The following is a 23157-nucleotide window of genomic DNA, read 5'->3' as shown; positions in this document are numbered from 1 at the left end:
GTTTGACCCAGAAGGGGATGAAGTCTGTTCAGGAAGACAGAAATAGAGAGTGAGACAGATTTGGAGGCAGGGCCAAACTGGGGCTTTTCTGTCAGAATGCTAGTTTGTCAAGTGCTGGCTGGGCTGTCAGCACATCACCTGCCCATATCTCTAGCTTGGGCTCCGTGTGAGTAGCACCAGGTACTCTGTGTGCAGATGAACAAAATTGCAGTCTAGTAGGGAGACAGACCATATTTCCCCTACAGACTCAGGAAGCCCAAAGCAGAGCATCAAGGAGACCCACAAAGATGTGGGGAAACTTCTGGGAGGAGATGGGCCTGGATTTGGCTGGTGGAAGACAGGAAGGGTCAGGCTGCCAGCAAAAGTTTCACAGATTCGCAGTTAGTCCTTGGCTGACAATAGAAGCAGTTGTCTTGAAAATGTGGTGTCACTTTTTGCTGTAATAGTAGGTGTGTCCAGTGTGTTAATAATATAAGTGTGTTAGCAGTGTCTGAGAACACTATGTATTTTAAGGTCTCTATTCTGAAACAGCATTGTATCCTATAGGAGAGGACCCCTGCATCCTGGCTGTCTGGCTTCATGGGCTGGGTCCAGACCCTTCCCAGGGTGAATAATCCTTGCACATCTTAAAAAGCAAGATGAGTTCAGAGCCTTCTCCCCCAAGCCCACTTCAAGATGGGATGTCCATCTTGTCCTCAAGTAGTTTCTCTTGCTGCAGTGCACTACTGTCTCTGCTTTGGCTGCTTTGGAGGCCGGTGGAGAACAGCTGGTAACTAAACCCCAGGAGGAGAGTGCTTCCTCTGTATCAAAGGATTTGGGCAAGTGCTGCCTCCCTGTCTGCCATCTGCACTTCTCAGCCATTCTCCCTGCAGGTGGGCAGAGAAGAGGGGGTCAAGAAGAAAAAACGCAGGGCATGAAGTGGTCAGCTGGTGCTGCTACTGGGTCAGGATTGGGGTAGGTCTATGGAGGGCAGGATGAATCACAGCAGAGCCTACCTGGCCAGACTCAACTCTTCCTGAAACTCCCTGCCCCTGGAACCATGACTGACTTCCTCTGGCTGGAACCTGTCCACCAGGAGGATCCAGCCTTTGCTGGGAAAATGCCTCAGCGAATTCCCCAGAAACCTGGCCTCTAAGCCTCCACAACCTGCCCTGCACACCAGGGAGTAGGTGTTTGAGGGGGCTGTGGCTGGAAATTCAGCTCAACAGGAAACAGATGGGCTGAGATATTTTGAAAGAGGATGAGACCATTTGAACAGCAAAATCAATGATGATAATAATGGAATAAAATTAATACTCATGGGTCCATACCAATATATGCAAATAAATTGAGAGAAGGACCAACTCTTTTTTATAGTAATTAAGTCCAATTAATAAATGTAAAAAGAATGATGGAAGTTCTGAGAGGTATTTGCTGGGGTAAGAGATTTTTGGCCACCTGAGCTGGAATTTTTGACATGGGCATAAAAACTGGTCTCATTTGGTAAAGCTTCTGGATAAATTACTAGGCAGGAGAGTTTTGCAGGTTTTGGCAAAGCTCCACAAAATAATTATTACTGGCACTGCAAAATGGCAAAACTTGAGATGCAGCCCTACCAGGGTTAGCACTCAGGCAACTGGTTTGAGCAAAAGCACAGTGGTTACTCCCTTTCTGGCTATAAGTATGACTGTGTGGCAGATGAAAATGGATGCAACCTTTCTGTGCACGGGATCTCTAGGCACCCAGTTGCAACTCTGGTCATGCCTAAGGAAAGTACATCTCTGGCAGAAAAGCAAGATGAAGACCCACTGGAAGATCCAGATCTTCATTTGAGATTTGAGGAATGAAATGAAGAATTTATTGTGAAAAATGAGGAACTCTATGAGTCTCTCATGAGTTGCCGCTGGCAGCCTTTGGATACAGTTCACTCTAAAATCCCAGACAAGCCCCCACAGAAGCATGATGTTCATTAAGCTTCCCAACTGCCATATTAATTGCATCCTGTTTTGTTTTAGTTTTTGAAAAAAAATCAGGAATGTACTGGATTCTGTATATAAACACAAATCTCCAGGACTTAAATGTGACTGATGCAATAAAATGAGGTGTAAATAAAGTTTACGAACACGCACACACACACACACACACACACACACACACACAGAAAAGAATGATGGAAATAGAAAATCACCATTTGGCAAATAACACAGTAATAATTGTCAGCATCACCAATGAATTTTGATTTAGTAGGGCAAAAATTGATGAGTATTTGCATAGTCTCAAAGTACCTCCCTACAAGATGCTTATTAATTACAAAGGAATAAATAGTAATTTCACAGTGAAAAACCCAGCAGATACTATCTTACCAGGTGATTAAAGTTAACATTGCCGTTATTTAGACATATTGAAATCATGTACCTCTGGTAAAATGCACTGAAAAGGACACAACATCACTTCTATGGTGTTTCTGCCTAAAATACGTAGCCGTATTTTATCTTGAAGAAACATCAAATCAAAATTTAGAGAGGTTCCACAGTCCTCTTCAAAACTATCAAGGTCATGAAAGACAAAGCAAGACTGAGGAATTGCTTCAGAAATGAAGCCACATCAACCAAATACAATGTAGAAGTCTGCTTCAGATCTTGGACCAGAAAAAGAACATTAGTCAGACACATGGTGACATTTGAATACTGTCTGTAGAATGGTATGGTGTCAATGTTAATTTCTTGGTTTAGATAATTATACTGTGGTTCTGTGATTAACATTAGGGGAAGCTGGCTGACAGGTGTATAGAAGTTCTGTGTGCGATATTTGCAAGTCTAAAAATTATTTTAAAGTAGAGTTTGAACAAGAGGGGTGGGGGATGAGGAAGGAGCCTGGGTTCCAGAACTTAGCTGTTATAATTCTAACAGGTTGAAAACAAGTCAATCTTAAAAGGTTATCCATTCCCAGGAAGGAATCAGGGCTCTGTAGCTTCTGTTGGGCATCTACCCATTCCTTATCCTCCCTGTTGGTAACCAGCATTGGGCCTGGATTTAAAGACCCACTCACATGGAAGGTCCTCTCCTCCCGTGTTTTGGAGTGAGAACCCATCACAGCTTGACCTCCACTCTAGGTGGCCTATGGACCTCAGGGAAAGGCAAATGTTTAAGTCTGTGTCCACCTCCCTGGGGACATTTAGTTCTCATCATGACTGTCTGAGGAAGGCAGCATCACCACCCCCAATACAGATCTGAACACCAAGGCACAGAGAAGTGAAGCCACCAACTCTAGATCAGACATAGGTACTCAAAGAGCCAGATTCAAGTCTGGCACTGGAGTCTGACTCCAATACCAGTGACTCTGACCATCTGGCATTATTCTGTTACTGCTTAATCCAGGTAGAGACAACAGGCATTTACCAAGCACCCGCCTGGTATCAGGCTAGCAATGGGGTTGGAGGTAGCAGTGGCTGAAAAATTACCACAGAACCACAGGTACTTTCCTGGCAGAGAGGCACCCTCATACTGGCGAGCATATGGCAGGAAGAATGTAACACACACACACACACACACACACACACACACACACACATTCAGTCAGTTTCTGCTCTTGCTTGGCCCTAGGCTCAGGTTGGTGGGTCAAGTATGGTCCTTGCCCTGGGAGTTCTAACCCAGTAGGAGAGCAGACCAATAAACAGGCAAAGATACATGCTGTGATGGGGATGGCAGAGGGAGAAGGATGGGGGAGAGGGAAGATGGTTTGGAAAATCTAGGAGATAAGAATATTGCTGATACTCTGGGGCAGGCAGACGCAGCTGTGCTTTGTGGAAGTCATGGCCAAGGAAGATATGGCCGAGGATGGTGGTAGGATTGTGCTGGAGAGGTGTCTGAGATCAATGCAGCTGGATGGAAGTTGGAGAAAGCTGCCTAGCAAAGGCCTGAAGGTCTGGACTGGAGCTGTTCAACCCCTTAGCCCAGCTGCCTGGGAACTGGCCAGCTGGGGACACGTGTTTCCGGGAGTCTCAGTAGGTTGTCTTTGGGTGGGGGGAGTGCTCCTTAATGAAGGGCAGTCGTTGAGCTTGACTCTGTTCCAGGGAGGGAAATAGGCTGGGTCAGGCGCAAAGGGATGCTTTTTGTTCCAGCCTTAAACAGGGTGTGGGCAGAGCCCTATCCAGAGAGGGAGAAGATTCATACTCTCTCTGCACTTCTCTGAGGAAGAAGGACCCAGGCGCTGCTTCTCTCCTCAGTGAGGCTGGACATCCCCAGGCAAGTGGGTCTGGCTCTGGTAGGTTATGGCCACAGTTGGAGTGGGGTGGGCCCTACCCAAAGGGCTGCAGGGAGAGACTGGATCCCGTGGTTTGGAGAGTGGCCACAGCATGTGGAGAGGGAAGTATGGAACGGTCAGGGTGGAACATTCTCTCTTGGAGTAATTGCCTTAGCAGCCAGGGAGTAGGCACTTTGCTGGCCCTTCCCTCTTGACTCCAGCTCTGGGAATCTGCTTTGTGGATTCTGAAGGTCTCTGATAGTTGGTATCAGACAACTGAGTTGGCTGCATGATCCCATGCATTCCCTTTCCAACCCTGGGCCTCAGGTTCCCCAGCTCAGACAGATGAGATGGTCTTTAAAGCCCCCCTCCCAGGGCTGAGGTTGCACATGTCCACACTCTCTCCTTATGCCCCCTTGTTAACTCCTGCCCAAGTTCTCAGCCCTCTCCTCCTGCCCCAGACAGTCTCAGGATTTCCTCTTGTCCATCTGCAGCTAAGCCAGGTGTTATTTTGGAGCCCGGAAGGGGATTGATAGTTATGTGCCAGGCATTCATTTAATTATTGCAAAACCTCCAGGAAGGAGACATTGTATAGGTAAGGCTAAGGGAGTTTAAGTAATTTGCCCAGGGTGACCCAGCCATTAAGAAGTGGACTAATGCATCCTGTCTATTCTTCCCTGCTGCACCGTGCTTAGTGAGTATGCCACCCTCCCCATGGGCAGTAGACGTGGTGACTGTGTTTCATTTTGAATCAAGCATAATGCTGAAATATAAATGCAAGGAGCCCTAGTAGTAAGATTTCAGACAATAATGAGAGAGACAAAGGAGAAAAAAAGCAAAATTGATTCAGGAAAGATGTGAAAATCATACCTTCTGTAGCAGCAGCTCCTTCAAGAGCTGGGCTCTAAAACCACTTCATTTTTATTAACTGAAATAAGCTTTGGGAGGGGGTTGCCTGGTGAGTTTATCAATGTCACAAACATCCCCATTCCCTGATAAGAGCCAGGAAACATTGAGTAATGTGGGGTCCCAGGGAGCATGGGGAGCCGGCGGGCCTCACATCTCCTAGGGAACAGGAGGAAACTTCAAAGGCAGTCATGCTCTGCAAGGGACCTGACAAGGTCACTTCCAGCCAGGCTCTGTGATTCCACAGAGGGAGGTTTAGTGCAATGAACGAGCTCTGGGCATGAGACCAGGTAAGACATACCAAAACATTCCCAAAGATTATTCCTGGAGGCAATTAGCCCTTTCTATTTTTTTCTTGTATGTCTGCATTTTAAATTGAGCATATATTACTTTTGTAATCAGGAAAAATACATGTTAAAAAGGTAAAGAGAGAAGGAGAGGGTACAATGGTCCAGGGCTCAGAGATTCAGGGCTCTAAGGTCAGCCCTGCCTGACTTGTAGCATGGCTCTGGGCTTCCTGTGAAAACAGAGAGGTAGCACCTAGTGCCTCTAAGAAGGGAGCCAAGAGGATTTGCACGGTCCAGGCAATAGGGTCTGGGGAAGTAAGTTACTATTGTTTTCATTGTACTCTATACATCACAATGAATCCAAATGCAAGGCTTGCCGTAGTGGACCATGAAGAGGGCAGCTGTCCATTCCGGGAGTCTGAGGTCAGGGCTCCCAGCAGTGGAGCTCCCAGCATACGATTCAGCACTCTGGCTCTGGTGCCCAGCAGCACACTTGCTGAGTGTCCTTGGGCAAGTTACTCCCCCTCTCTGAGCTTCAGTTCCTCATTTGTAAAATGGGAATAATAATAGTGTTTGTCTCACAAGGTTGTTGTGAACAGTGAGTACATTAATACACAGAAAGTTTGGCAGAGGGAGAATACAATTGGCTTATTTTCTTTGAGAGACAGTATAATTTAGTGTTTAAGAGCATGGACTCTAGGAGAGGTGCCTGGGTGGCTCAGTCGGTTAAGCATCCGACATTTGGTTTCAGCTCAGGTCATGATCTCAGGGTCCTGAGATCAAACCAAGCCTGGCATTGGGCTCCACACTCAACATGGAGTCTGCTTGAGATTCTCTCCCTCTCCCTCTCCTTCTGCCTTCTGACCCTTTCCCTGTGCTCGCTTGCTCTTTCTCTCATAAATAAAATAAAATAAAATAAAATAAAATAAAATAAAATAAAATAAAATAAAATAAAATAAAATAAATAAAATAAAATAATAAAATAAAATAAAGCATGGACTCTGGGTTTCAATTCCTGGATCTACTGCTACTCATTTGTTGTGTGACCTTGGGCCAGTTCCCTAATCTCTCTGTGCTTTATTGTTTTCAGCTATAAAGTGGGGCTTATAATAGCATTTAACTTCTATAACTTCTATAAGGTAAGTGTGAGGATTAAATAAATCAATACAGGTAAAGGTCCTTGCCCTATCATCCGGCAGGACTCTCAGGGCTCTATGGCAGTAGCTATTAAAATGATTGTACAAGATTTACTCCTCACAAAATTCTTTGCTGGAAGTACTATTTCCTTTATGGGTAAGAAGACAGGCTTGTACAAGTGAAGGGCTCTAGGATGTAAGCCTTGACTTTGTGTTAGGTCTGGCAGGGCCCAATGTTCAAGCTCAAAGGCATCTCAAACCAACCAGTGAAGCAGACACTGCTCTGCCCCAGGTAGGCTGTTGATGAGTTCTCTCCAAGTATACCATTATAAGGCACTAGACTTCTTCCCTCCAGTCCTCCTTGTGTGGCTCCCAGTTCCTTTCCCTGTCTTTCATTCATGTACCATCAGCCCCACAGCTAGTCTCCATTCAGGCACCCTGAGCAACAGCAGCCTGGTCTCCTTTCACTTCTTAATTTCTAGCCCCCATTCTTCACCCTTGTCTTTTAATGAGCTAGCCCAGACTCAGCCTGCATTCAAACCCAGCTCTGCGACTTGCTAGCTGTGTGGCCTTGGGCAAGTTCCTTAGCCTCTCTGTGACTAACTTTCCTCATCTGTAAAATCAAATAGAGTAGCACCCATATCAGGGTGGTATTGCAAGGATGAAATGAATGGATGCTTGCCAAGTTCTCAGAACAGAGCCTCACTCAGCATAAAGTGTATGTAAGTAGTGGGCGTTTGTTGCTGTTGTTGTTGTAATTGTCATATACACAGTAGAGTTTAACATCTGGTGTTTCCTCAAACCCAGGGAGAAGAAAATAGAGTGATCTCAACACTGTTACTGGGTCACCCAAAGGCAAGTATTCTCCTACCTGTGTCCCAGAGCACTTTCCACAGCCAGACACTGTGGTCAGAGAGTGCGTCACTTCATAACTCCTTGCTTCAACTTTTCCAGCCACAGCTAGGCCAGGAATCCAGAATGGTAAAACTAGATTTATAGTCAGAGAGAGCCCATCCCAAGCTGAACCAGGGTGGAGTCCAGGCCTTGAGACTCCATCTCCACCCTAGTCCTCCCAGAGCAGTTAGGGGAGACTCCTGAGGGAGGAATCTGGGGGTGGTCAGAGGGCACATCCTGTAACATTGGTCCAGGGAGGCTGTGCCAGCTGGAGACAGCACTTGAACATGGCTCAGTGGAAGCAGTGGGCTGGACATGCTCCATGGCTACAGGCTCCCAAGGCCACCATTGCAGGGCTGGCCCAGGCTGGGGAAATGACCCACGGAAGGAGGGTCTTGGCTCTGCTGTGTCCAGAGCACCAATGGGAGGAGGCAGCAAACCAGGCAAGGGAAAAGTGAGGCAAGAAAAGACATGAAGAGTGGTTACAGTACTGATTAAGTCCATGGTCACTTGTTGAATGCCCCTCAGATGCCAGCCCTGTGCTAGTGCATTCCAGCCCCTCTCTAGCCGAGGAGGCAAGTAATTCTCAAAAGGTGACTCTGTTCAAGGAGGCAGGTACCAAGGCCGAGGAGTGACCCTCTGTTAGTGCTGGGGTGTGGGGCAGGGGTTATGCCAAGCTAGTGTCCAGGCAGGCTTCTGGGAAGGGAGAATTTAGATTTCATTTTACAAGATATGATTTCCAAATTGTAAGGAAGCCAGCCTAATTTTCGTTCATTAGAAGTGATCTCAGATGTTATTCTTGGTTTTACATTTTGAAAGCTAGTATGGCTTTTTGAGGTAACATTTGATCTTGTTTATTTGTTCACTAGTCAGAGCTACAGCATGGGCAGCACACTCGGTATGGCTGTGCCATGGGCATCTGAGAGGGGACCTCATGTGACCCTATCCTCAAGAGCTCTTGGCTGGGGAGGAGGCAGCTACAGGACTGATAAGACAGGTAGAGGAGGAAAGGTGATGAGAGACACAGACAGGGACCTAGTGAAATGGGCAGGGTTAGGTCAGGTTTCGTGGAGTCTTGATCAGGGGTATGCCAGTAAAGGTTTAATAGCCAGCTCTCAGTGATGATGGTGGGGGCACATGCAAGGAGAGGAAGCTCCAATTTGTGGCATTTGCCATGGTATAAATATCCCCACCATGACCAATTTCAAGCTACCATCTTAACATCCCCCAACGTGGAATTAGTTAATTCCATGGTTGTTTGTTGGATGCCTCCCAGATATTGCATAACTGGCTCTCATAAGCCTGTGGGAGCTGCTCCAGCACATCAAACCTTAACACTGGTTATTAAGGTCAGACGTCCTGCTACCAGAGGCTCATCCTTCAAACTCAGGTTTGGCCATACTGAAAAGGGGAGGGTCACCAATTCTACCTTGTATCGTTGGGACCATTTCCAATCCTGGGTCCATCATTTGCTGATCTGAAGCGGGGACATTTGGATTCCACCCATTCCAAGCCTCAGTTTCCTGATCTAGAAAATGGGAATCATGATAGTACTGCTTCCCAGAACTATGGTGAGGATTAAATGAGAAAAATCACACCTGGGTGTTCAGCTCAAGGCAGGAGCTCAACTAACGTGGCTGCCTTTCTGTCTAGAGGGATACAGCAATATCCTCTCTCTTGTTGCCTCAACTGTGACTTCTCTGAGAGGCCTAGGAAGGTGAACTCTAGATCCTTAGGAGGGGTCATTACTCTGCAGCTAGAGATTCTTGCTGAGTCAAAGCTGGAGCCAAGGCAGGCCAGCAGCCTCAGGAAGTCACAAAGAGGATGATGTTACTGCTCCAGAAACAAACTGTAGTTTGCCTTTGTGCCCTTGGCTTCATTGTAGGGGAAGCTCTGCTCACCTCACCCTTGTTTTCCCTCTTCTTTAAATCCTCCCTCTCTATACAGTTCCCTAGATTCCCCCAAAGTTTCCACTGCATAACTTTGTACTGCTAATTCATACTAGCATGTAAATAACTGATACTCTCATTTATTCCTTTCAAGGTATGGCTGGATAAGCCAAATGAACTTGGGCATAAGGAAAAGTGAACATAAAAAAGAAAAACCTTAGTGAGTCCAGAGGGACAGGTAGGTGAGTGTTTACTAAGACCTGAAGAGCAGGCAGTCAGGAACATGGGGTTCATGGCTCAGTGTGGCCACTGACCACTCACTGTGTGCTTGGCACAAGTTGTTCCCCTTCTTGAGTCTTAGTTTCCCCTGCCTGTCAGCTGAAGGAGGTAGATGCGATGTTCTCTCACTCCTTCAGTCTGAAATTCCGGAGGCACAGAGGGTCACAGGAAGTGTATGGTAACCTATTGCCACTGTAACAAATTCAGTGGCTTAAAACAACACAAATTTATGACCTTCAAGTTCTAGGGGCCAGAAGTCTGAGATGGGTCAGCAGGGCTTGGTTCCTTCTAGAGGCTCAGCACAGACTCTGTTCCTTGCCTCTTCTAGCTTCTAGAGGCTGCTTGAATCCTTTGTCTTGTAACTGAATTGCTCTGACCTCTGTTTCTACCCTGATTCTCCTTCTCTGATTTGGACAGTCTTGCCTCTCTCATATAAAGACCCTTCTGATTACACTGGGCCTGCCTTAGTCACATCTGTAAATCTCTTTTGATATAGAAGGTAACATATTTTTTAATCTTTTTATTTTTTTAAACATTTTATTTATTTATTCATAGAGACACACAGAGAGAGAGAGGCAGAGACACAGGCAGAGGGAGAAGCAGGCTCCATTCAGGGAGCCTGATGTAGGACTCGATCCCGGGTCTCCGGGATCACGACCTGGGCTGGAGGTGGCGCTAAACCTGTTGAGCCACCAGGGCTGCCCGGTAACATATTTAAAGATTTTTAAAATGTATTTATGAGAGAGAGAGAGAGAGAGAGGCAGAGACAGAGGCAGATTGTATTTATTTATTTCATGGAAGACACAGGCAGAGGGAGAAGTAGGCTTCCTGCAGGGAGCTCGATGTGGGACTTGATCCCAGGACTCCAGGATCACACCCTGAGCCAAAGGCAGACGCTCAACCGCTAAGCCACCCAGGTGGCCCAGAAGGTAACATATTTATAGGTTTCAGTAGATATCGTTGGGAGGCCATTATTCTGATCATAGGTAGGCTCAATAAAGCCTTTGGGGGGGGGAGGTGGCATTACTGGTGGAATCTACGGAGGCTAGACCAGCCACTGCAGGCAATATCCTGGGCATTCAAGACCTCCTGAATCCAAATCACACCTTTGTCAGTGGGCTCCTTTTAGTGATTGCTGGATAGGGAAAAACAGAGGACAGGGATGAGATGGGACCAGGGGCAAGGCACTGTTCCTATAGTCTAAAACCTGGGAGTCAGATACAGCTCAGCCATGTGATTGTGGAAAAGTGCTCTCTTCATGGAATAAATGGGGCTGATAGTCTCTTCCTGGTTTGCCTTACAGGACGGCCACAGTGGCTGTGAAGGTGCCTGGCCAGTTGTCACATGCACATAGAGGTGCTGCTTGCTGCTGTCATTGTTGTTGGCCTTACTGATGAGAGTGATGGGAGGGGCTGGTGCTTTCAGAGGTCAGTCAGGATGACCTGGAAAGATTCCCAGAGTAAAAGGTCAGGAGACCAGAGGCCCTGAGAGGGAAGGGAACAGTGTTCTGGGTGGAAGGAGCCTTGTAAAGGTGACCTGGGCCAGGCTGGAGCCTGCTGACCCTGACCTCTGGCTTTGATCAAAGCAATTATCAAACTTGGTTGTTTGTTAAAGCAGGGACTTTGAGAAACCAGGTCAGGATCAACGTCAGTAATGCTGGACCAGAAGAGCCGGTGTTTAATTAGTGACAGGTTCTGATTAATAATCCCTAATCAGGCCCAAGTGCAGAAGTGCACTCCCTCCTCCCAACCCCAGTAGCTCATGGACTCCCAACATTAGCCATGTGCTGGGAGCATCCTTACTGCTACCCTGGAAAAGGAGGTGCTCAGAGACAGGAGACCCCAGATGCATAAGAGGGGAATGAAGGACCAGGAAGGGAAAGCACAGGTCAAAGTTCCTGAGGCCAGTCAGGAGCCCAGCCCTAAATAAAGCTGCCCATGCTGAGCTCCTAGATGGGGTTAGGGTATGTGTGTGATTTTCCCCAATATTTGGCAGATGCCATTTAATAGGAGCCCAAGGGTGGTGCAGAGTCTCAATGAATAGGAAGACGCTGGGGTTTCCCTGGGTGACATTCTACCTCAGAGGCATTGTGAGGTCCCAGGGTCATGGATACTAGAAGGGTCACCTGAGGAGCTGAGTCAACATTTCTTTCAGAATTCTACCTGAGGGAAAAAAATTACAAAACTTCTACCAGGAAGGATTGGGGAAAATTTTGCAATATATGTAAGTACAAAAGCGAAATCTTAGGGATGCCTGGGTGGCTCAGCGGTTGAGCGTCTGCCTTTGGCTCAGGGCATGATCCTGGAGTCCGGGGATTGAATCCCACACTGGGCTCCCTACATGGAGCCTGCTTCTCCCTCTGCCTGTGTCTCTGCCTCTTTCTCTCTCTCTCTCTGTCTCTCATGAATAAATAAATAAAATCTTAAAAAAAAAAAGTGAAATCCTTACCATGTATAATCTCTTTTAAAATGAGTATCCCATCCATTAAAACAACATATTATTCACCGAAGAATACAAACTAGCATTGAACATATTAAAAGTTCAATCTCACTTGAATCAAAGAATAAAAAATAAAACCCAGAGGTGGAAAATGGGCTTGATTTATATTTCTTGGTTTATGAACCACTGTCACCAGCCTATAGGCCCCACTCTGGAGTACTTGCATGATTGCCTCCTTGAGTGACATATTCTTTTTTATCTCCTACTCTCTTCTCCAAAACCCTCTTCTTCACTGGTGAACAGTCTAATGTGTTGAACATGAAGTCTCTCTCCTGGAACATAGAACAGGATTAGCATAATCCTTGGTTCATGACAGATTCTTATCACTGCTTCATGTGAGGCTCTCTCTTAAAAAACATTTTTAATAATACAATTAAAACCTGGAAAACCACTGCCCCAGAGGGAACTAACTTGACCACAGACAGTGACTTGCCCTCATCCCATGCCTCTGGCTTCTGCCAAGGCAGCCACCATCTTAAATGCATCTTAAATGCCTGTCATTCCCCTGCTTTCCCTTTCATCTCTTTGAACTCCTTCAAAGCATTTTTGTTTCATTTGTCTTAATTCTATTAAGCAAGCATCATGTATATATTTTTATAGGACTTAGAAATGTTGGACATATTCAAATGGTAGTAAGGAGGTAGAGATTCCCAGGTGGGGGTGGGGGAGTAAGAAAGGAACCTGAGGATGTCTCTCACGTTTCAGTCCTAGGTGACTAGGTAGTTGGTGGTACCATTCAGTTAGGTAGATGCAAGAGAGAAGTTGCTGGTGGGAAGATGATGGACTCAGTCCTCAACAAAGCAATAATTTAAGCTAGCATTCTATGAGTGCCTACTATGTTCTGGGCACTCTTCATAGAGTGTGAAGTCCTCTAAATGAATGATCACATTTAAGCTTCAGAAGAACCCCATGAAGTAGGTACTATTAGCAGTAGTATCATTTTAAAGATGGAGTAACAGAGGAATGGAAAGTTTTAGTAGGTTCTGAGTCTCTCAGCATGATGGATCACTTTTCTGCTCCAAACCTAGATATCCTGGATAAAAATATTTTTAAAATATTAAATATTTATAAACAAAAATATTGGTGTAAAGCTAAATATTTATAAGTAAAACATTTTTAAAATAACAAAAACAAGGGAAACCCTTAGATGATAGAAGTCAAGAAAATTGAAAGTCAGAGTGGACACACTTGATATTTATAGATAAAACAAGTCCCACTGAAGAGAAGTGCTTGTTAAAAACAAAACATAAGCCACACAAAGAATAATAATTAGGAGGCACACATGAGGAAGAATGTGGAGACACAATACACAGCTGAATTGGAATTCCCCAAATTATAAAGAAAAATTCTGAAAGACATAATAAGTTCTTTCAAAAGATGAAGGAGAAAATAAAGAGAAGCCATAATGAAAGAAGTGATACTATGAAAACACCTGAGGTTAGCCACCCATCCAGGTGAGAGCTATAAGTGGTAGGCTTAGGGTCCCCACACCTGTGCTCTTCCTTGCTAGCCTACAGGTACTGATGTCGATGTGAAGAGTCTGTTGGGCCTTCCAGAGCAGTAGCAAAAGTGGGTTTGGAGAATGGTAGAGAATGCCTGGTTTCATCTTTTTTCTTTTCCACTGTACTGTGGTCCACAGAGCTCCGGAACTGAGCGTGTCCTCCCAGCATGGCCCCCACTGCCTCCCCTCTGCCGCCGACCACTGAGGTCGCCAGTTCTGAGAACAGCAGCTCCTTCTACGACTATGAGTATTACCTGGACCAGGTAGCCTTCATGCTCTGCAGGAAGGACGAAGTGCTGGCCTTTGGCAGGATCTTCCTGCCAATCTTCTACAGCCTGATCTTTGTGCTGGGTTTGGGCGGGAACCTCCTTCTTCTAGTGGTCTTGCTTCGGTATATACCTCGCAGGCGGATGACTGAAGTCTATCTGCTGAACCTGGCCATCTCCAACCTCCTGTTTGTGGTGACACTGCCTTTCTGGGGCATCTCCATGGCCTGGCATTGGGTCTTTGGGAATTTCTTGTGCAAGATGGTGAGCACCCTCTATACCATCAACTTCTACAGTGGCATCTTCTTCATTAGCTGCATGAGCCTGGACAAATACCTGGAGATCGTCCATGCTCAGCCTCACCACAGGCTGAGAACCCGGGCCAAAAGCCTGCTCCTGGCTGCCATGGTATGGGCTATGGCCCTGGCTGTCTCCATCCCCGACATGGTTTTTGTGCGGACACATGAAAACCCCATGGGTGTGTGGAACTGCTATGCAGATTTTGGGGGTCATGCGACCATCTGGAAGCTCTTCCTCCGTTTCCAGCAGAACTTCCTGGGGTTTCTCCTTCCACTCCTTGTCATGATCTTCTTCTACTCCCGCATTGGCTCTGTGCTGGTCAGGCTGAGGCCCCCAGGTCAGGGCCGGGCTCTAAGGATAGTCGTAGCCCTCGTGGTGGCGTTCTTTGTGCTGTGGTTCCCATACAACCTCACCTTGTTTCTGCACTCACTGCTGGACCTCCAAGTCTTTGGGGAATGCAAGGTTGCCCGACACCTGGACTATGCAATGCAGGTGACAGAGAGCATTGCCTTCCTTCACTGCTGCTTCACCCCCATTCTTTATGCTTTCTCCAGCCGCCACTTCCGCCAGTACCTGAAGGCTTTCCTCGTCACTGTGCTCAGGCGGCACCAGACACCTTGCCCTGCACAGGCCCCGCTGTCCAGCTGTTCTGAGAGTACCAGTCTTACTGCTCAAGAAGAAATGACCAACATGAATAACCTTGGGGAGAGGCAGGCTGAACACTCCCCCAACAAGAATGATATGGGAAAAAATTAAGCCTGAGTGTCCATACCATGGTCTGGTGAGAATGGCTGGGACCTAGTTCACTCAGTTGGGCATCCACCCAAAGTCCTCTCTCCAAAGGCCTCAGAGACCATGTTGCCACACCCCATGGTCAGCTCTCAGTTCTCCACCATAAGCGACATTTGCTTACTCCTGCCTCCTTCTTCCTCTTTCTTTATTGCCTTCTAGGAAACCATACTCTCTTGAGTGAATTGCTAGAGTAGTTTCCCAACTGACCTCTATGCTTGCTGTCATGCACTCCTGTCATCTAATCTACATCCACCAGCCAGAATGATCACATCCCCCTCAGCTGTCACTTCCATCATCCTCAGAGTAGCCCAAGGCTTGCCACCCACCAGTCTGCTCCCTTCCCTGGAGCTCAGCTGGGGAAATATTGTTGCAATATTGTTTAATGTCACAGCATTGATGGTGGCTCCAAGGGTCTGGCCAGTGGGAGGGGCTGGAAGTGCCCCACATGGGGAACTTTCCAGGAGCATGAGAGATAGCAGGTGGGAGGCAGAGTGAACACATGTTCCTAGCAGTTCGAGAGGATCATCTTCTCTCTGCTTCCCATGCTCTCTCTGGAGCCTTCAGGGGTCCCTGGGGTCTATGCAAAGCCCAAGGTCTTTGTCCAGACTCCAAGGTCTTTCACAAGTACCATACACCAGCTTACTCTTATACTCCTTCATTACTTTTCATTTCCTGGACACCAGGAACCCCTTGTTTCTTGCACCTTCCCACCTTTATGTTTTGCACTTGCCACTCTCTTGTGTAACAGGGATCATTTTTCAGCCAGCTGTCCCTTCATCCTTTTTTTTATAACAAAATTCTACTTGCTCTGGGAAGCCACTCCTTGGTCACTCTGCCCTCTGCATTGGATAGAAGTTGAGTAGAGCACAGGACTTGAGCCAATTACAGCCTTACCTTTCCCTGGCAGTGATTCATTTAGGATGGGCACAGGACCCAGGAAGAGCTTGTGAAATGTGGCAATTAAAACATGCTAGAGCAGAGGCATAAGACTAAAGCCAAGAAGATGTGTGGTCTGGGGTCCTCCTTCATCAACTTGAACTTCAGAGGGTGAGGTAATAGCACAGTAAGTGAGCAGACCCTGAGGGTCTGTTCAAGCCCCAGAATCTAGGCATGGCTGAAGATCATCCCAGTCCTGGACTTGACAGTTACATGAACCAATATATTCCTTTAAAGTTTAGGTGGTAATGCTTTGTAACTTGTAATCTAAGGATTCCTGGCTGATATGCCCTGCCTGGGTGCTTTCCTCTTCATGTCCCCTGTGGTTAACATCTGCCCTGCCCACTGAAGGTGGTGATTTGTTTGAGGATGTGGTGGATAGGGTTCTATTTTAGGGCTTCTGAAATCTGCCTCATAAGGGACTTAAGTTCTGCCCATAGAGCAGCCCGACTGAACCAACAGGGTCTTAGGTACCCAGGGTCTCTGACTTTGTATCCATGATGCACAGATGGAATGGCATGAGGTATGCCAGCCAAGGGACACACCTGGTAAGGCTCGTCCCCAGCACTGGTGCGTGTGTGTGTGTGTAGTCTGTGTACATGTGTCTGTTTTGCTCTGTGGGCTGTGCATAGGACATATGGTTATGTATGTAGGTCTGACATGAACATGTCACTGTGTCCACATGGGTCTTGGCATGTGCCCATGGGTTTTCTGTGTGTTCCTATGTGTCTTTCTGTAGCTGTGTAAGTGTGGGAATGTGCTGTCTGCAAACAGCAGGTATATAAGAAGGGCCCCAAAGCATATGCCCAAGGGAGAGGAGAAGGGCTGCCACAGGTCACCCATTGATCCCTCTCACTGTCCTAGTTGCCGTTTACTGCAGATGCCATATTGAGGGCTCTCACTTCTATCACAGAAGGGACTGATCAGGAAGTGAATTCGGAGGTGGGCTCTCACAGCCCAGGCCAGGCCAGGGCTGCCTTCATCCTGACCTTACTTCCCCAGCCTGGATGTTGGTTTCTCCTGCTGCTCTCCATCTGCCCAAATGCCTGGCTCCCTGGCTGCACTGCTCAGACCTTTCCAAGAAAGCTCCCAGGATTCTCTTGTTCCTCATATCCTGAGGCAAGATGGACTTTTCTCCTGGCTGACCCCGGGAGAAGGACAGGCATGGCTCTGCCTGGGAGCAGGGCTGCCCGCTCTCTACCCTGTGAAGTATGGTTTGAGGGTTTACAGCTGTTACTACCTATGAAAAAAGAAAAGCCAAACCAAACCAAAACAAAAACCTCTTTTCTTTCCCAGGTGCCTGCAATTACACCATTGGCATGTCATCCCTGATCTTGCTTTGTTATTAGCTATCCTCAGAGAATACACATAGTGGGCTTTTCTTTGAGAGAGAAAAAAAATTGGTACAGAAATGAGGATTTGGGGATCAGAACTGCTGTGTCAGAACATGTAGTGACTAGTTGTATCCTTGGGGGTTTCAGATTTCCTACTGCCTCAAGGCCCCTGGAAGGTAAGAAAGGTTGGCTCTTGTAGAGAGTGTGTCCTGTCCCCATGCAGAGGGCATAGGACTACAGGTGACATGGGCCCCACCCTTGCCCACAGGTGGGCATTGGCTTCTGTGTGCACACTCTAACCCTGAGTGGTCATGTCTTCCTGGGAGGCCCGTTGTTATGGTGGATATCCATGACTGTGGGATGGTATACTTGTATTCACCTCAACCGGACCCACTGAAGGTTCCCTTGGTCCCGGGCATACCCTCAAACATGAGGTTCTTGGGAAATCTACATGAAGTCACTCTCAGTTGAGACTTCTTGGTCTTGACTCAATGGATTTGGGCCCTCAGGTTAGGCCCCTGGCCCAGATTTCTTTGACCATGGGGAAAATGAGAGGATGCAGCACCTAGGTCTGCGCAGGGCCCAGGAGTATGTCAAGGCCCTGTATCTTTGCCCTGAACCCAATACCTGCTCTGGCACAGGGCCTGGCTATGTGGAGAGGTCATTGGTAAGCTCCCCATGGTGGCTCCTAGCCTCTCAGTCCCCTTCTTCCTCTTCTGGACTCCCCATGTGAGTTTTCTTTTGCTCCTGGCCCCTTGTAGAATATGGTGGGATATCCTGGCTCCAGCATCATTTTGGAGTAAATAGATTCACAGAAGGCAGGCTCTGGCCCAGAGTCACATAGCAAGTGGAGACAGACACCTATCTCTAGTCCCGTGTTTGAGCTGCTCTAACAACCTGTTATCCTGGAAAAACTCTGAGCAGAACAACCAGCCTCAAAATAATAGAAGAGGATAGTAATAGGTGAGGGATAGGTGAGTAAGAGAGAAGCCCCACTGGGCATCCTCGCAGGGGTTCTATGCTGCTTGGCCTCCCTATGCCCACTCCCACAGCCATTGCCCCTCCTGTCTGGGCCATGCCATCAGCCAACTGGGCTCTGGCAACAACACCCTCTCACTCACCCCCAGCCCTGGAAAGTATGCCTGGCAATGAGATTGTCTCCATTTCATATGCCAGAAAGCTGAGTGAGGCCAGGGAGGGGAAGGAAATGATTTGAGGACAAGAAGTAAAGTGGCCGAGACGGAGTCAATTTTCTGTCATTTAATCTCTGTTTGGGGAATTGGGGGTCAGAGATGAAGTAATAAGATACCAAGTCCTATGAGCTCCAGTCTGGGGGAGGGGGAAAGATAAAGAGAGCAGGACATAGAAAGCAATGACACATAACAGATGTGCTATGACACAAACTATGCTAGGGTAGCCTCAGGGGATGGAGTCCATTTCTGGCCAGAGGATGGAAGGGGTGAGATCCAGGAAAACTTCCAGGAGAAGCCAGCCCCGGGGTTGGCTGTAGAAGCAAGCAACTGTACTTTATAGATCGTAAATTGCACTGGATTGAAAATTTAGGGACCGATGGTGGCAAAATTTAAATGTTAGGTGTGGAAGGATGGGGGGCCCGAAAAGTGAAAGAGTGACAATCAGAGTTGAAAGGTTTGGAGAAAGGTCAGGGTAAAGAGAGGACCCGGCAGGCCTGGTGTGGGGAGATGCGGGGTGCTGAGCTTTAAGAAAGGCAGTGGGGTGGGGAAAACGTGACAGTTTCAAAGGCACCACCAGGGCTTGAAGGAACAGACTGGGGCCTGACTACAAATGGGTGAGAGCAGGGAAGGAAGTGAGGGTGTCTCCTCCATATCTGTCTTGGGGGATAGTGCAGGTGGTGGTGTCCTGAGCAGAGACAGGCAGAGAAATCCAGAGAAGGGGGTGGTTTAGGGCAGAGGTGAGGAACAGATGCTGAGTTCTGCATGAGCCAAACTGAGTCAGAGGGGCTGTGGGACCCCGGTAGGGAGGCTGAGGGTCTGCATTGTAGGAACGGGTTCCAAGCTCAGCAGTGGTTGCAGAAACCAGAGGAGTAGTTGACATGGGGTGGGCACTTGGAGGGGAGACCAGGGCATTGAGGAGGGGCCTTGGATAACTCCTATGTGAAAGGCAACATGTCTCTAGACCTGCTCTATCCAGTTCGGGAGCCACTAGCCCCAGACGGCTGTTGAGCACTTAGAATACACCTGGTCTGAAGTGAGAAAGGCTGCTAGGGGAAAAAGTACACACCAGAATTTGCAGGCAACACAGAAAAGAGAACTGTAAAAATATTTCACAACTATTCTTATATTGATGACATACTGAAATGCTAATCTTTTAGATATATTGGTCTAAGTTAAATATATTATAAACATGAACTTCGCCTGTTTCCTTTTATTTTTTAAAAAAATGGGTCAGCTAGAAAATTAAAAATTACACACGTGGATTGCCTTGTGTTCCTTTGGATGGACTTGAATTCCACAGGATGTGGAATAAGCATAGAGGAAAACAATAAAGTGAGGTAGGAGAGTGGAGGGTAACATTTGCAAGACACTGTGTTACTCACAATAACCAGTTTCCGTACTGCAGGACTTGTCAAGATACGCATTATTTCCCAAACTAAGTTTCCCACAGATACTTTCCCTTCCTCTGTCTGCACTTTGCATGAGAGGAAGGTTCTGCAGAACCCACTCTGAGAGATGGTGTTTTCAGGAGAGACGGATAAGCCTACCAGGTAGCAAGAGGAAAGCCAGAGAGCAAGGAAGGCAACCAGGACAGAGGTAGGAGATACCAGAGAACCCGAGGGAAGGGTGGGGCTTCAGAGGGGCGAGAGGAGGTAGAGACCCCCAGGGGAGGTCTTGAGGCCAGGCTTGCAGCCACCGTGGCAGAGCTCAGCTGGTAGGTCGCAGGCGGTAGCGGAAGCGCACCTCGTGGCTGGGCTGTGTGGTGCCAAAGCCCCATCGCTGGGGATCCACAGGTGGCACAGGTGTGTTGGGGTCCACCAGCTCCAGGTCAAAGTATGTGACCATGAGCAGGACAAAGAGCTTCATCTCATTGGTGGCCAAGAACCTCCCAGGGCAGATGGAGACACCTGAGCCCCACGGCATGGTATAGTGGTGGATCTTCTTGCCTGCCTTGTAGAAGTCCACTTTTCGGCTACCATTGGGGTTGAGGAAACGATCATACTTGAAGGTGGTGGGTTCCGGGTGGATGTCAGGATCCATGTGCACTGAAAGATAGGGGAAGAGGGCCACGATATCTCCACTTCGAAGCAGGTACTCCTGTCCACTGGCCATCTTCAGGATATGGTCATTGTGCACCACCCTGAGGAGGGTGGGTGCAGCCCCCAGCCGCAGAGTCTCCTCCATCACACTGTCCAGCACTGGCGTGTGGTGCAGGGTGCTGACCTTGAAGTCAAAGGACTGCCTGGCCTTCAGCCTGGCCTCCCCTAGGACTTGGGTGGCCTCCTCTCTCACAGCCCGCAAGGCTTCCGGGTGCTTTAGGAGGAACAAGAGGGCCCAGAAGGAGGTCGGGCCCGTGTTCCCCTGGGAGGCCCAGAGCATCATGAAGTTGAACTTGTCTTGCATGGCCGGGGCTACTCCCCGCTCCCTCAGATACTGAAGCATGTAGGATATCCAGCGGCTTATGCCATTCTTTTCCAAGTTACGCTTCACAGAGAGTGCCTTGTGGAAGAGACGCTGGAGCCGGCCCACTTCTTGCCACTCCCGGGGCCCCAGCAAGGAATACACAAATCTGGGGAACAAGCGGTCAAACTTACGGAACTGAACAAATAATTCCTCTGCCTGTCTCAGGTCCTGCTCCTGGTCCTTGGTATAGCCGAATAAGCTCAGGTAGCCAGCCTTGAACAAGACATTGTAGCAGAAGTGGAAGAGGCCATCTTCATGCCAGCAGCTAGAATCCAGACTCTGGCCTGTGGGTCCTAGCATAACCAAGGACAGGCTGTCTAGCATGGTTTTGTTGAGATCCTCCAAGCCATCCCCCATGAGGTATTTGGTGCTGGCAGAGTGTATCATCCGGTAGTCTCCCTGCCCTGAGTGGTATCCAAATACCTTTAGCACCAGTTTTTCTGCATACTTCACAAAGTCTAGTTTTCTCTGTGCATCCTTGAGGATGGGGCCAAAGGACAGGGGGTCCATGACAAAGGTGAAGTACTGGCCTCCGAGCTGCACTGTGAACACATCTCCATGCTTGGCCCACATGTGCTTCAGGAATTCAAACATATTCTTCCGGAAAGCCATGGCATGGCCCAGCCAGGGGATGGAGCCCTTATCCAGAGGGGGCTCCTGGGGCCTGCGTTGCCGGAGCACCCCAAGCAAATACAGGCACCCCGTAGTGACCACCAGCAGGGCTCCCAGCACCAGACCCCAGAACACCATGGCTGTGCTCTTCCAGGTTGAGCTCTGGACACACTGCTCTCTGTGTGTCAGAGAGTTTCTGAGAGGCTTTGGACAAGTTGGGGATGAAAAGGTCTGTCCACTTGAACCTTGCCCTGTGGCTGGAAGTTGTATTACGTAACCCTGTTGAGACAGTACCTGGGAGCAAAATGTTCTCTTAGATATAGCACTTGCTGCAACCTGGTCATGTGGGAGGAGTGGGTGGTACCAGAAGGAAGCCCAGAAAGAAGCCTCTAGCTATGGGCACAGTCCCCTCACCAGCTTTATGCTTTGCTCTGATCTTTTCAGACTCAGCTCCAGCATGAAGTCTACAAAGCTTTCTTTGATCCCACTCTACCCCCATGATTTATTAACCATTCACACCCTTATTTTCTCATGCATTCATTTATTTATTAATTTACTAGCTTATTCAGCAGAAATGCACCAGTCACGTATTAAGTTTCATCTCTCTCCCTTCCTCATCTTTAAACGACTCATAGACCCTCCCAGACAGATGACTCTTTGAGCAGATTTTCAGACTTCAGTCCCTGAGCCTGGGGCTTGGGGCCCTCCCAATGGCCTGGTGGGCTTGCACAAGTTCTCCTGCAAGAAGGATCGATTCGGAATCTTGCAAATACGAAATGTCAGAGATGATAAGGACTTCAAACCAATTGCTCTATTTCATAATAAGGATGTAGGTTCAGAATGCAGTGGGAGACTTTCTCTTACAGCTGTCCTGGCTTCAATGAGGTGAGCTGACCATTTACTGGGGACCTTCTGTGAGGTGTCAGGCCAGCTCCCTTCCAGCAGGCCCAAGAAACAGAAGGCTGTGCTATTTACTCTAAGACCATTGTTGGAATATGGTGAGGTTCAGACTCAATTCAACCAGTTCTGATAACCCCAAGGTTACTCTTTAACTTCCTAAGTGGCCCACAAACAGGGACTTTGTTTCCTCAGATTTCCACATGCTCTCTTGAGTGAATTCCCTCTGCCTTGAGTGCAGCTCCCTTCTGCAGGTAGCTGGAAGTGTGCACACTCTGCCTCCAGTAAGTCCTCTCTGGTTGCTTAGAGCAAACACAGCAAGTACTCAGCATCAACTCTCCCCAGCCTTAGAATCTGCGGTCAGAAATTGTGGGCATTTCCATGAGCTGAATTTTGTTCCCCAACTGTTAATGGATTGCAGCACCATCTTACATTCATTCTCACTTATATTTATTCATTCCCTCCTTCCTTGGAACAGCCCCAACTATCCATTCAACAGATATTTACTGGGCACTTACTGCCAGAATTTCTGCTATCACCAACCTTGAATGAGATAGACACGGTGGTCCCTGTCCTCTTGGATTTTATGGTCTAAGGAAGAGGAAAATATATTAAATCCCTGCCCATAAAGACTCCTAACTCTGGGAAATGAACTAGGAGTGGTGGAAGGGGAGGAGGGCGTGGGGGGGGGGGCGGTCAATGGGTGACGGGCACTGAGGGGGACACTTGACGGGATGAGCACTGGGTGTTAT

The 23157-nt window shown here is 47.9% G+C and overlaps 2 protein-coding genes across 15 annotated transcripts in view; one reads left to right on the top strand and one right to left on the bottom strand.

Annotated features, from left to right (window-relative positions):
- ACKR2 (atypical chemokine receptor 2) overlaps nt 1-19627 on the top strand; it is a 62356-nt gene extending 42729 nt beyond the window's left edge. For 2 of the 14 annotated variants that reach the window (XM_077865595.1, XM_077865596.1), the window contains 3 exons: nt 4100-4223; nt 7358-7405; nt 13751-19627. In XM_077865595.1, the coding sequence (XP_077721721.1) occupies nt 13780-14934 (1155 nt within the window). In that variant the 5' untranslated portion in view covers nt 4100-4223; nt 7358-7405; nt 13751-13779 and the 3' untranslated portion in view covers nt 14935-19627. Of the gene's footprint in view, nt 1-4008; nt 4243-7357; nt 7406-9487; nt 9576-10542; nt 11836-13750 lie in introns of those variants that run through there. The other 12 variants (XM_077865599.1, XM_077865601.1, XM_077865602.1 and 9 more) reach the window with 12 other exon arrangements.
- Nucleotides 18486-21767, bottom strand: CYP8B1 (cytochrome P450 family 8 subfamily B member 1). Its single transcript, XM_077865592.1, has one exon. The coding sequence runs from the start codon at nt 21644-21646 to the stop codon at nt 20141-20143; it is 1506 nt and encodes a 501-aa protein (XP_077721718.1). The 5' UTR covers nt 21647-21767; the 3' UTR covers nt 18486-20140.
- Between the last annotated feature and the right edge of the window lie 1390 nt (nt 21768-23157).

Source organism: Canis aureus, chromosome 22, assembly GCF_053574225.1.
Source record: "Canis aureus isolate CA01 chromosome 22, VMU_Caureus_v.1.0, whole genome shotgun sequence".
Lineage (NCBI taxonomy): Eukaryota > Metazoa > Chordata > Mammalia > Carnivora > Canidae > Canis > Canis aureus.
The sequence above is the reverse complement of the archived record's forward strand: the minus strand, read 5'-3'. Positions and strand labels throughout refer to the sequence as shown.